The sequence below is a fragment of the Manis javanica genome, chromosome 1, assembly GCF_040802235.1.
Source record: "Manis javanica isolate MJ-LG chromosome 1, MJ_LKY, whole genome shotgun sequence".
Taxonomy (NCBI): Eukaryota; Metazoa; Chordata; class Mammalia; order Pholidota; family Manidae; genus Manis; species Manis javanica.
In genome coordinates this window covers 4,998,298-5,013,146 of record NC_133156.1, presented here as the reverse complement: position 1 = coordinate 5,013,146, position 14,849 = coordinate 4,998,298, and the positions used below count along the sequence as shown (strand labels likewise).

General features: G+C 39.7%; 1 protein-coding gene across 1 annotated transcript in view; it reads right to left on the bottom strand.

Annotated features, from left to right (window-relative positions):
* Positions 1–389: 389 nt before the first annotated feature.
* The window catches only part of LOC118971128 (protein furry homolog), a 157,946-nt gene continuing 143,486 nt past the window's right edge, over positions 390–14,849 (bottom strand). The window contains 7 exon segments of the mRNA XM_073235390.1: positions 390–557; positions 3,217–3,375; positions 3,921–4,121; positions 7,116–7,124; positions 9,990–10,160; positions 12,466–12,540; positions 14,226–14,388. Coding sequence (XP_073091491.1) covers positions 390–557; positions 3,217–3,375; positions 3,921–4,121; positions 7,116–7,124; positions 9,990–10,160; positions 12,466–12,540; positions 14,226–14,388 — 946 coding nt within the window.

The following is a 14,849-nucleotide window of genomic DNA, read 5'->3' as shown; positions in this document are numbered from 1 at the left end:
AATAATCACCTAGTAGGCTGAAAGCCACCCACTTAAAAAAAAGTATTTAGCTTATAAAGAGCCTCTTGTTCTGGACTTTTAACTCAAAGTGGTAAGAATTGCTCATTTTCAAGGTTGCCATTCTTTCTTGTTTTCAAAGCTTCTAAGGCCATGTCCCAGGCCTCTATTTGTCTTTTTATGTTATTCTATGGCACTGTGAGTTGCTACACGGTTATCTTTTCAGTTCCACATAAGGGCCCAACCAGCTAAGAACCCTCCCAGTTACATGCCAAGTTGGACTGCTTCATTAGCAAGTCCCAGCACTGCTTCAAGTGTGACACTTGAGTTTGAATGAATGTAATACAACATGCCACGTACACTCACACCATTCATTTCCGCCAGGTGCCTTGTTACCTTGCAAGAGTAAACTGGTTCAGCGCCTGAGTGCCTTTTCCTTCCACCTTGGTCATATCCAGGCTAAAGCTATCACTGCATTCAAAGGTTGCTGGGAGTTCATTGATGGAACTAGAAAGATCATCCTTGTGCACCGTGGTGTCCTCCTCCTGGACGGCTTCAGCCTGGGAGAATAAAAAGAGAGAAGAATCCCCCCAAGTATGTAAGAATACATACAGGAAAATCAGTTCAAATAAAGGAAAAATAAGAAAGGCTACAATTACGAGTGATAGAAATTGGGGGCATTTGTTTTCTGGCTACAATATATTCTGTCTCTGTACCTGGACTCAGGGGTTCCCTAAATCCCTGGCCATTCATCTTATTTTCAGTCTTTCTCTCAATAGTTCCCCAGGGGGCTCTTAGCAGATCACCATATGTGACCCATGATTATGGGGTCTAAATGCTAAACTTGGAAAAGACCACAGAGCCCCCCTGTCTGATGTCCATATTCTATAGATGAAATGGGAGAGAGACTTGGCTACCATCAGGTAGATTATCAGAGGCAGGTTGGGCCTAGAAACACTGCCTTTGTATGTGGGACTCTTGATTGTCCAACCCCAGTGTTCTAAAGCAAGCCTGCCTCCAGTGTAGAATTCCTGTAAGTATGAGAACTAGAACTTAGAACCATCGGTGTCTGCGGTGCGCATGAGTGCTCCACAGTTACTCACGGAGCCTCCCACATTGGTAGGCCTTTCCCTACTGAAAATCCTCCAAGATCCATTTCCACATATGCTTTACTCTTGGGAACACTTGTCCCTTGAAGATAAAGGAGACGAGAGGCTGCTCTCACATTGCTATGAAAGGTAGAATGAGTGGTAAAATGAAAGGGCTCTAGGGTGAGCAGAACTGGGATCAGAGAGGGGCAGGAAAGAGTCATAGCAAGTAAAATGGAAAAAGAGGCTGGGTTTGAACTTGGGCCAGGGGGAGTCAGCTGGAGAACTGATTGTTCTTTTTGAGCGGAAGGAAGGTAATGGGGTTACAGACCAGAGGAGAAGGAGAAATCACAGCATGTACTTGTTTCAATGAGTCATTTTCTTAAAAAAAAAACACAATCAAGGCAACATAGAAATATATATGAATTGGAGCATTAATCATGCGTTGCCATCTGGCCACCCATTTAGTTATTTTGAACCTAGGATTAATGGGGAAATTAACAGAAATGTTTAAAGATATGTTAGGGAAACAGGATCTCTCATGTCTTTGAAGGAACTGCTCGTAAATAGTGAGTTTCAGATGCTTGTCCATATCTGCTTCTTCCTGCTTTTTAAAACTACAGTGGTGCCAGCAAGACTGGCCACCCATGACTGGGTTGTTAGGATACATGACCTTAATCTTTTAGTGGGAGGGCTGAATTCTTAGGAAAATCACTTTTATTTTCACTTTTGGACATCACAGAGATATCAAACATTGCAGAAACCCAGGTCTTGTGAACAACACTGACAGGTTTTCAGAAATTAGACTCAACCTTGCTTTGACAGATTTAGATGATTTCTGTGAGTCCCTAAAAATACTACCACTAAGGTAGTGCTTTCTACAAGAAATCCACATAACTTAGCATTCAAAATAGGAACACTGAGAAAATGACTATTCTAAGACTGAGAAATACCAGATGCTAGTAATGACACAGTTATTTTATGATGTCCTCTCCATAAAATCTTTCTTAATCTTAGGATTCCGGCATTTCAATCTCAGACACATTTCCTTTCTGGTCCTTTTTTTGGCTAAGAAAGACTCTGCTAAATCTTTATCAGTCCCTTTGCAATGAGAACATCTTAGAAATAATTATTCTTTAAGCTTCAGTACTTTTAAGTGATTGCAATTTGGCTGGTTGCTCTTGGTTTAAAATGCATAGACTTCCCTAGATCTTGGATCCGTTTCTATGCACTATAAAAGAATACAGAATAGCCAGGACCTATTTTCCAGTAAAAGTATCAAAAAGAATGTCTTTTCATACATTTTTTTGTATTTTTTTTCTCTTTCAAACTTACAGTACCATAATCAAACTCAATGATAAAGAAAACTTTACCCTGACCACAATTGGCTATTTTGGCATTTCTAATAAAAGAAAGCAAAATTCTATACAGATGGGCATATATATATATATAGGCACTTAACACAGTATGGGAGTGGATTGTTTTACAGATAGGATACTTTATGGCCATTTTGATAAAATAAACTTTAAATGAAATATACATTGTTACATTTTTTAAGCTGAGCTTTGAAATAAGAAAACTGCATCCTTAACTTTTCTTTGCAGTCTAGCTAGGATAGTTTTCTGCAAATCTGGCATAATACTGTGATTGACATTAAAAATTCCAGTAGAAAGCCAAAATGCAAGAGTCAAATCAATGTAAAAATTGTATAACTGGTTCCTACTTAAGAAAAAATTTCCCCAAGTACATGCATACACCCACACCTCACTTAGCATATTATTTAATAAAAGTCGTGACAAAGAACGGCAGTTTCCTGTCACAGCAATCTCAGGCAGACGCCAATTTGCTGGCCGTTAATCAGCAGTGTTCATGCGATATGGAAAAGGTAAGATACTTTTCTACAAAGAACTCAGATCCAATCTCCCTCAACCAACAAGAAGATGGCTGCTCTTGTTTGTGGTTCAAACAACTCGGAAACAGAGGTCAGGTGCACAAACTCAATTATTTCCAAAAAAGTAAGAAGGAATAATATAAAGATAATCCCTCACTTATAATCCTCTAAGACTTCTCAGAAAATTGGAAATACTTTTTCTTGAAGAAAGCTACAAACTTAATTGCCAAAAGTCTTCACCTTTGAACCCTCAGAAATCTGAAGATTATTCATCTCAGGCAAAGAAGCATCAAAGCTGGCCATTCTGGTGTGGAAGGCATGAGGGTCGGCAGGGGGCATGTCACAGGCCGTTGTAAGAGACTCCATGGAATTGGTTCCCGAAGGGGAGAGAGACATGATCTGTGGACAAAGTAAAGAAAAGAAACACAGTCTGAAGTTTCTTTAACAGTTCTAACTGCTCTTTACATAAGAGTACAAACCACTGTACGAGCTACTTGTGGGCCGATGGGTTTTGTTGAACGTACATATTTCCCTGTTAACAGAACCTAACCATAGCAGCTGGCCAGGTATCATGGCCCAGCACTCTGAAACCCAAACCCCCACGTTTTCACATAACCACCTCAACATGTCTGCCTGTGATACTGCCTAAAACGTCAGATGTCTGAGGCATTTTTACAAAAGATGCCAGCATAATAAAAGCTATTTTGGGGGGAAAAAATCTAGGCCTTGATGACCTGCAGGCCTTAGAATAAACACCCCAGCATTTGTTTCCATTTGCAACCTCAGAGAAGCAGCCAGTTCGAACTGGTCAGACACCATCCGACATTGCAGATTTCAGTTTAGCAGCTCTGGAAAGTTTCTTTCGCTCTATGTGGAAACGGTACTGCTGTTTTAATTACAAAAGTCAGTCTCCCAATTCCCACAGTGGGGAAGTTGCGACTTACTAGGTCACAGTGCTGCAGGATCTGGCTGGTCGTGAGGTCTTCGTCCTGGGAGGATTCGTCGGAATCCTCGTGGTTCATTTTATTTAGGCTGGGAGAACTTCCTGCAAGTTGGAGCTCCCTGAGAAGCTGCATATCACACTTATCCAGACTCTCCAGAGAACACCTGCGCACTCCCCAGTTGAAATTGTCCATACTCTCGCCCTGAAATCACACGTCAGCTGGTTTTTCATGCCAGAATCGTCCTGCACTCACCCCTTCACATATTCAATTAGTCCTAGCTTAGAAGTAAGTCCTTTCATTATGAACTCTCAAACTCTCATCCACTTTGGTACTAAACATATTGTTAACATGACATGAAGAGGAATAAAACACTCTTTTCACCTAAATGTGTATTAAATCATCGGTAAAGTGATCACACACTTTTCTTAGGCATGACAGGTAATATTATGCTTTTGAAGAGGTGACTTTGGCAAATTCTATAAATAATCTATGTTTCAAAAAATCTGTAAGAAAGAGACCAATATTCAAACAACTTCAGAAGAGGTATAACCCCCCCCCCCCCACGGGTTCAGTACTGTTTCAGAAGGAGGCAAAGGTGGAGCTATGCTTGAAGCACATTTCACGTCTTCTGGGTATTAAGTAGAAGAGCATTAGGTTAACATTCCAGCCTGTTTCTGCTGCAGCAGTTTTCAGATTAAATGCAGAGTTAAAGACGATCAGAGAGCAGCTGGGCTGAGTCTGGTGGATCATGCATGATGCAGAGGCCAGAGCAGCACAGCTTCACTTTTACATCTGGTTCACCTTTAGGTGCTTGGCCCATTATAGGAAACAGTTACTTTCCTGGGCCTGAAATGATGGACTTGGTACCAAGCATTCTGGCTGACTTGTCCATTTTCATTTACCAAGAACTGGGCTCAGGGAGCATGTGTTAAAGAAAGCTTTTGTTTGTATCTCAGACTTTCTTTGCAGACCATCCGATATGAAACAAATTTATTTAACCAAAACAGAATTTTTTCCTAGAAAGTAATTTGGGTTTTAGTTTTCTCTCTGCAAATAAAGAAATATAAGAAGAGAAATATTACCCAGCCCACAGGTTTTAACCTAAGCAAATAGGTAATCTGAAAAAATCTAGCACAGAATTCTTTCACTTAGGAGGCATTTGAAACACTATCTCATGTTTCACTGAATTAACTTTTTTCGATGAGAGCTCAGTGAGTATACTGACATGAGAGAGGCAAGCCACTGTTAAAAGTAGTGACATTAAATTTATTACTTTCCCTTTGGTTTCAGGGTCTGTCTCTTCTGGATTCTACTGAAACAAAGCTTGTCATTCTCCCAGATCTCTCATATAATAGATGCTCAGCATGTCCAAAGTTCATTTTGGCTATACATGGTAGAGGGCAACAGAGAAGAATCTAAACACATTCTGGATATGATTGAGAAATGGTTATCATTCATCCCCATTTATGATGTTTATGATTGTTCTTAGAACTGTTTCATTTTAAAGAGAAAGACAGAATACGATTTTCATATTCTGTAGCTCTATTTGCTGTGACAAGTTGCCACCAAATAATTCTTGTTCCTGGTGGAAAAGGCTAACTAATGAGACTTTAAAATAGCTATTTCAGTGAAAAAATAAAGAAACATGGAAAAGGTGAGCATTCTACAAGCAAAAGAAAATGCAATGTGTGAAGAAATTAAAAAGATAAAGTGAGAATATGCAGAGAAAAAAATGTGTGAAAATTACTGGAGAAATATACAAATGTAAATATAAAGCATCAAATTCATAAAACCAGTTCTCTTGCACCAAATCACTGGGTGGGTTGGATGAACTACCTTAGGCAACAATTCTGGAAGCCTCCCACACTGAACCTGAGACGGAAACAGGAGCATGCAGAGAAACACAGATGTTTAGGGTCAGAGAATGCTGCACCAGCCATAGAGTTGCTGTTACTGTTGATAGGATGGCACCTCTGGTGAAGACCTGACCTGATCAGGCGTGAGGACTGTAGTCAGGGAAACCTATTCTTATAGCAACATCATCTGGATATCTGGCTAGAAGGTGTAGCAGATCCATCAGAGCCCAAGGTGCTGAAACTGTTTCCCCAGTGGTGGCTGAGGAGCGGAGACGGAACAGTGCCAGAGTCTAGCTTAAGTTAAAGTCCGTGGTGATTGAAAGTCAACCAGGCCTTCTCAGCATGGCACAGGAATATCTGTTAGGAGAGCCCCCCTCCATCGTCCCCACACCCAAATATCAGATTTGCATTTTAATGTTACAGACAAGGTCAAAAATCAGAACAGCATTTTACTGATTATGCCAGATTTCCTGTGTGTGAGAGAAGTTAGAAAATGGCTAATTAGGCCTCATGGGCAATTTGCATATGTCAGTTATTAAACTTAAATAACCACTCAGGATTTATACTGAGATGAGAAAGTATTAGTTATTGAACACTCTGGAAGTGTTGAAAATAATATCCTTTAAATAACTTCTTTCATATCAGAGCTTTGTCACATAAGAATTATTTTGGAAGGAAATTAGGTGTATTGAGGTATAAATATGTTTCCCCACTGTACCTACTTAAAGTAAATCTGATATGACATAGATACAGAATATTCATAGGCCAATCTGCCCTGGATGGTGCTGGTGTGTGCCTGTTGTCTGGATTAATTATTATTAATTATTATTAGAACTTTTTTTTCCACTTGCAAAAGCATCCTTATTTGGATGAAATGTTACATAGTCACCATTAGAAAGATAGGTCCTAATTCCTGGAAAATAGAAAGATTCACTGGAAATGTCTGTGGTATATTGTTAGATACTGCTTGTTCACTTCACCTTTAATAAAATAATTTAACAATGAAACCAATCCAGTTGTACAACTGCCTAATCAATATTACAGGATTTCCATGGATCATATTTTAAAACTCACTTTCCCTCAGATGTAATCATGCAACTTTCAGAACTAGGCATATAAAGATTTTAAACCTCTCTTGTATTTTATACTTTAGGAAATATTTCCATAGTAGAGCAACCATAGAAAATACTTCATAAACCACACACATATCAGTGTAAATGTGCGTACAAATAGGCATACATATGTTAGAAGGGAGGAAAAAAGCAATTATGTTGTTACAGATCTGCAATGATGCAAAATGTCTACTAGCATATCTGAATTAAAAACAGCATCATCTTACCTGAAGTTCCTGGGTAGCAGATGAATGGACAGACAAACAAATAAAGAGGTCTATTTACAATGTTATATTAAAGATACTCAAGTGCATTTGTCTTAGTTTTAACACAACAGCCACTAACAGTGTTAACAATATATACTTCAGTAGGTGCAACTTAAAAAAAAGGCAGATACACAAACCCTAAAGAGAAAAGTTGGGATCAAACACCAGGAATTCTAAACCTCTCAGTGGAAGATAATGCAGCTCAGGTAACAAATCATCAATACAACTTCTGAAATGGCTTTCCACCTCAGTGACAACTTTGGCCCCCTCAACACTTTTTTGGGGAAATGTTTAAGTTTCTATTTGTGAGAAAACTGTTAATTGTCATGGGAAAACAAATAAGGGTCATCAGCCTGGAAAAAAAAGAGGGCATCACCTGATCTTGCTCGCAAAGCTAAAAGTGTTTGCATCTTAACCTGTTTGCTGCTGATGTGCGATTAACAGCAAAGACCCAGCACCTTTTAAAGATTCTGAAAAGTTCAAAGGCAAACCCTTATGGGTATCTGTCAGTAAATTCTGAGACTCTTTAATGAAAAGGAGTAAACCTGACAACAAAGCTTGTCTTTTTTTTTTTGATAATTGTGCTTTGATCTAGAGGCCAAAAATGCCTAACTTGCTCAGCTGAAGATATACTGAAATTATTCACCAGCAGCAGTACAAAAGAATAGACATTTTGGATGCCCAATGGGTGACTAATACCAGGATTGAAGCTTCACATAGGTTATCATACCTAACTCTTCACATCAACTATACAGGCAGGTATTATCATACCCATTGTAAAAAATTAGGAAGCCAGGAGAAACTGCATCCATGCTTGAGATCATATAGGTAGGTCAGTGGTAGAGGTGAAATTCAAATTTAGACCTGCCTGTCTCCAAAGCCACTCTTATAAGTATGCCAGAATCCCTTATTATAATCTTACTGACAAAGAGTAAACCATTCTTAAATGGTTTATTTTATTTGGATAAAGTATATACTTTCACATGCTTGAATTTCTTATAAAATCTTAAGATAAAACAATCATGATGATTTTTTAGTTCCTGTTGTCTAGGACAGTATAGAGAACTCTAGAAGCAAGGTGTAGTATTCATTATTTACTGGCCCTGAAAAATATTTGTATAATATTTATTTTCAAGTGATGGACATCTCAGATTTTTTTCTTCCTCTATTTTGATAGAAACTAAATTTGTTAGTTGTCCTGAAATTGTGCCTGATTTCTCCACTTTATATTATTCCTGCTAGGTCACTTCACATAACACATTTTTCTTTGGCTGAGACTGGAAAATGATGTCTCTTTCTTCATCATTTTCCCCCTGCTCAGTTTAACTTCTCGAGAGAAGAGAGAACCCAAGCTTGAATTCCAGCCTAAGAGTGAAGATTAGGTCAGTTGCCTGGATCAGGTATATCATCTTTTAATTTTCTCTGGCTCAGAGACATTTTAAAAGTATTAAAAATACCTGCATTTTGCTTTAGGGCTCTTTAAACAATCCTCATTGCATTTAGTGATCAGCGTCTTCATCACTGATGATGATTTAATAGCTAGAAAACTCTGCAGTGCTTTCACTTGTTCTAGAACAATGCAGGGTGAAAAGCTGACACTGATCTTAGAGATGCCTTGCCGTGGGTACGTCTGTCCTCTGTAGGGAATGCGTCTGCTGAGCTCGCTTTCCAGGGAAAGAACCAGTAAAGAAACCATCCTTCATTCTGAGGGCCTGATTCTCCTTTGCTGGCACAGGCCCCCGGGGTCATCAGTGGGCCAGGGAGGGACAAAAGCAGACGTCTCCTTGGCTTCACCTCAACATAAGCAGATGGGGCAGCAAGCCTGTCCTTTTAGGGAAGGTAAGATGCTCCCTGGAGCATCATTTCCCACAAGTTTACAATGATGCTGGAAGGTGCCTACCTGCCAGAGGATATGATAAACTTTGTACTGGGACCTCCAATTTAACTGTAAGATGATCAGAACTAGCCTTTCTGCATCTGGGAAATACATTGTGCTTAGTTAGATGTGAGCTGAGTATGCTGAGCAACACCACGAGCCATCTCGATACAAGGCATTTTTACACAGGCTGGTTCACTTCAGTGACCTTAGTTGTCATCTAGGAAGCAGAAGACTACCTCTCAGCCAGAATGTGCCCCTGAGCTCCTGAAATGAGACAGGATGATGTTCCTCCTTCCACTACCAGTTGTCAACTGCATGATTCATAACCAAAGCATCATATGACCGTAATCATCATTCAAATAAACGCAAAGGCATTTGCCCATTGAGACTTGAATTCAGCGGCTCCAGGTGTTGGGAGCGCAAGCTCCTGACCTAAAGCAGAGAGCTGTCTTTTGCCTTCTATCTTATTTCAGGTTCTAATGATTCCAGTAAAAACTGCACAGAGCTACTGGAGTCTGAGGCCTCCCCTCTCATGTTGGAGCAGGCCAGCTTTGAAGTGATCAAATTAGAGCGGTTTCACCTTTAAAGTAATTAAATGCTTAGCATGTTTTATCCAGGTAGCCGTGAACAGACTCAGAACTTGAAGGTTTTTGGCATTTTTCTTATAAAAGTTCACCTCTGGACTACACACACGCAGACTTTATGCGGTCACTAAAAGGCAGATCTTTGCCATTTAGAAATAACTTGGCAGCTTCTGCCGCGGCTCAGACAGGTAGGGTGTGGTGACTTTTGCCAAAGTTGAGCTGCTGTGCTTTGAAAAAGTTGATTCAAAATAAAGTCTACAGCTTTCCAATTAAAGACTGTTATAAAAACTCACTATTTAGCAGGAAAAAGAAAGTGTTCTGTTAGTCGGGGTAAAGACACGGTGCATTGGCTTTACAGAGGAAATGCTGTACCTCTCTATCCTCCAGCTCCACGTCTAGGAAATCGAAGTCTCTAAAGACGCGAAACTGCTGCTCACTGTTTGTGTCATCCATGTTGTCCTGTTCCCGGGCGCCGTCCTCAGAAGACACCAGGCTTGTCTGGTGCTCAAGCAGATCGAGATCCCCACACGATGAAAAAATCACCTAGGCATCAAGGAGAGCTCTCCTGAGAAACCGCGCTTGGCTCGGTTGTTTGTGCTGCAGAAAACTGGAATTAGCTCTTCACAGCACTGGATTTCCAGTACACACCGAATTCCTTAAGTGGGCATTTTTAGAATATTCTCTGACTATTTATGTTGGACAGGTGCCTTCTGATTAAACTTGTTGCAAAGATATAAGTCAATGCACTAGGAAAATGTTCAAGAGTGAAATTGCTGCCTCTTAATGGATGAAGACTGGATCCGAGCTGACTGTGTGTATGTGTGTGTGTGTGCGTGTGAACTGAACATGTGTTCACAGATAAATTCGGGCAGTCAAGAAACTTTCCACTGTGTCTGAATTGACTGAGGTTAGAAATTGTTAGAAACACATTCACACACATACACATCACATATATAATATCACATACTATTTTAATACCCAGATAGATATGTCATTGTAGCATGAACTAAAAGCACAAAGGATTTTACCCTTTTAGAGATAAGCCAGGAACTGGTAAGAAAAATGAATCAGAAGCCATGAAGTATAGTACTTGCTCATTTAAATTATAGGAGATTAGATGACCAGCCATGCTCATAATTTATACTCAAAATTCCTGTCCTGTTGATTTAACAAAACAAAGACGTTTCTAAAAATTAAGACCATTAGAATATTCACATTTCAAAATTAACTTCTACATTTAGGTTTTTTCACTGTGCCATTTTTATAGAACTTTGTAGAAATAATAAACTGCAAATGATGTTTTTGTAGAACTTTGTAGAAAAAATAAACTGTAAATGTTTTACTCTGTGGCCTCTCCTGAACACAGACTAATATATAAAGTGAACAGTATTCTTTAATTAACCATTATAATCTGGCCTTCCTTGAAATGTAATCAAATTATAAGAATTTAAACATAATAGATGTCTCTCAAAATTAAAAAGTGAATGGATTTTAAATATAATTTTTTTATCAGGGTGTAAGAACAGTCAGATGGTTTACACTATCTTCTCATAAAATGATGCACGACACACAGTGTCATGCATGGCACTGGGGACTGCAGATGGGTTTGCAACATAAAGAGCATTGAGGGCCAACTAGTTAGGGAGAGATGAGACTAGAATTCTGGTTTTCTCAGTTGAGAGCTCCCTGTCTTGTGCTGCTTCTGTTATTTATAACATAGTCCAGGTACACATTTCTTGCTAGAAAGGCATCAGCCCAGAAGAAGGAGGGTTAGATCTGAAAGAGAAAGTGCCAGCCACAATGGCGGTAAGAAATGGCCCTTGCTCCCAGTACTACACTGCAGTGACAAAGGGCTCTTGTTTCTCTCTCCGTGGCTCCTTCTGCCTCTGCCACTATCTCGTCCCCTCTATGCTAAATAATGTCCCAGGAGCAGTAACAAATGCACTGATCAATAACCCTGAAAAGCTGACTTCAGCTGACCTTAGCTCATGGCTGGCTGGGGCACATTCTGAGATGATAAGCGATATCAGTTTGCATGTTAGCAAGTATTTCTGATCCTCTAGTATTTTTCCCTCTCACGAACTATATGATTAGATACATTTTGGGATTTTTAAAAAGAGATACACAGAGAAATTCTTTGCTAACTCTTACCCTATTTGGGAAATTATTTGGGTTGCCATTTCTTTTTTGTTAATAACACAGATTTGGTGATATACATGAAACGGAAACATGTGGTGAAACCATTCCCTGAGATTTGTATTGTTTCTCCTACCATACACTCACACATGTAACAATTTGAATTTCCTAAGTTTTCTAAAAGTTTCAGAAGCTAATTTCTACTACTTCCATTATTCATTTATTTCATAGCCTAATGGCATGTTTTTTTTTTTAAACTAACATCATTGGAAGTTTATGTGAGAAAAAAATGATGATATATCATTCTTTTCACCTTTACTATACATGAGTAAAATAATGATATCAGAGTAATTGGTGTGTGTACAGAAAGTAAAATTATACCCCAAAGGGACTTACATACAATGGTGTAGAACACAGTCACACATAAATAATTTAAGGAAGTCTGGAATATTTATAAAGAAATACAATAAATGTTTCAAAATGAAAACATGTATTCATCTGCAAACTGGAGCAAATAAAAATATCTTTCATTCTTTCTGAACTAGGCTAAATTAAAACCCATGGTATAGAGAGAAATGACCTAGGGTTTGACCTAGATGGTGGCTGTCACACTTGTACTTCAGAACTGACTCTAAACTATATGACCCAAGGTAAAAACAAGTCAAAGGCAAAAAAGATGTTGGTACGCCAAGTGACACTTGACGGAACTTACTGATGGATTTTTGCTCAGTCCCACTTCTTGGCCACACAGAGAAAGGACATGCACCAGCTTCTCTTTCATTCTCTTCTGGAAAAGAAACACACAGGCAGGTTTAAACATGAGGTCCTGAGAGCCAATCACCTCTACTACAGGAGCCGTTAGCCACACAGGGCTCCTGCACTTGACCGGTGGCCAGTGAGGACTGAGATGTGAAGCACACGAAACTTGGAATGAAACAGCAAAGTGAAATATTTCATTAATAATTGTAAAAAACTGATTACATAGTGAAATGATATTTTAGCTACATTAGGCTAACATACGCTGTTTAAATTATTTTTGTACTGTTTCTTTTTACTTTTTTTTTTTAAGGCGACTCTTAGAACACTCGCAATGAAGCTTGCATTGTGTTTCTACTGGATGGTGCCGATCTAAGTTCTCCCAAGTGGAAATCAATCCCTAGGTTCTGCAGTGGGCATTCCTACTCAACTTAGTAATCTTTTCTTGCATGTCATGCTTCAGCATGAGCAAGATGCTCCTTACACCAAAGTTAAATCTGTTATATCACAACACAAACCCCTTTTCCTCCCATGGCAGAATGACTTTACTTGCTGCAGAAGTAAGAAATTCGATTGGCAAGCCACCTTTCTCAGCTCAGTCTTCCTAAAGTTGGACGGATTCGATTCCTTTTGCTTTTCTTCATAAACCTTATTTCCCAGCCACTTAAGCACAGAGATCTTCTGGACAGCCTTCTGATCTTCTGTAAACCATTACATTTTCCAGTGACATAGACAGACTAGGTCTCAGAAGGATTGGTGAGTTGGGAATGAGAGGGAATGATGGTCAAAGCCTAAAAAACGTGAATGTCCTTCAGAACTGCTCTTAAAGCAACCTTCTTTAAATAATCTCTTTAAAATGATTTTCCCCTTTTCATCTGATTTCGGTTAGTGTGAAGATGGCTAGGAGGCCATAGCACTCAAATATTTTCCTTCTTAATGGAACTGGGTTCACTGCATCCTTCTTTCCAAGTTATAGAAGGAACACTCAATATGGTGTCTTCAAGGTCTAAGGATCCAGTTCCTAACTTTTGATACTAAAGTCTAGCTGTGCTTGCAGCCAAGATATATGAGTTAATGATTTCCCTTTCTACTGAAGGTAATCTCTCACTGGGCTTACGTCACATGTCACAAAAAGAACCTTGAATAATGAAGGCTTTTACTTGACAAAAAGCCCCATGACATCCATACTGTGAGGCCGCCCCCCATGGAGTGAAGAGTATTTGGCTGTGGTACCCGAGCTTCAGAGAAACCTGGCAGCCCCCCGGTTTCTGCGTGTGGAAACCCTGGCCAGACAACATGCTCACAGGACAGCAGCCAGAACGGTCATTGGCTGTGCAGCCCAATCACAAAGAACTGGCTGGGAGAAATAAGGATTTATTATTTGGAGAAGAGAGGACTCATTTGGGTAAGTGGCAGAGTGGGTAGGGCTTCTTTAAATATTTGGAGGACTGCCATGTGAAAGATGGGGTTTCATTTTCTAAGCCTTAGGAGAACATAGACCAACAGGGACAGGTGACAAAGTATCAGACTTCAAGTCACCATAAGGAGCTGCTCAAGGATGGAAGTGGTCCCTGGGAATGCCATGGTCTCCCTGAAGGGCCGATTCCTGGAAGGGCACCCTGGGATGGTGACTGCAGGAGTCCTGTATCACATGGGCAGCTGGCCTCAATAGGTCCCCTACACTCCCTTCCAGTACTGGGAGTCTGGGGTCTATACCTGAGAACACTGGGGCCTTTTCCAGCTTACAGGCACAAGGATATTGGAGTTGGAGCCCGATGAGGCGGACGACGTGCTCCTGGTGACAGCCACGGCCCTGGGCTTCCCCTCACACCCGGAGTTCTGCAACTCATCGTATGGCCTCCCCATGATGGATGGGTGTCTTGACAAAAATAAAGAACACAAAAGCACATGTTCTTCTACTCATTAATAACTGTAGAATATGGGATTGCTCTACCCAGCAGCAGCCAAGAACTGCTTATTTGATTAAAAATCAGACTACAGAAGTTCAGTGTTGTAAGTAGGCTAATTTTCCTGATGTTCTGAATCAGTTTGCATCTTCAGCATTTTCCCACCCTCTTTAGCACCTGAAGACAGCTCAGTTGCTTATTCCTAAACATATTTTAGAAACCACTGGTAAAGACTAGAAGCAAAATATTCAGGGAAGCAGAGTCAGTTTTCAGATGTGTAAGCTTGATGGGATTTTTTATAGTTATAACAAGAGACTAAAATTCCTTCCCCTCTTCCCAGACTTCACTCAGCAATCTTTATATACTCTCAATTATTTGAAAATTTAAATTATTTATATCTTTTCAATTACTTAAATGAATGAGGCCGGAGTGA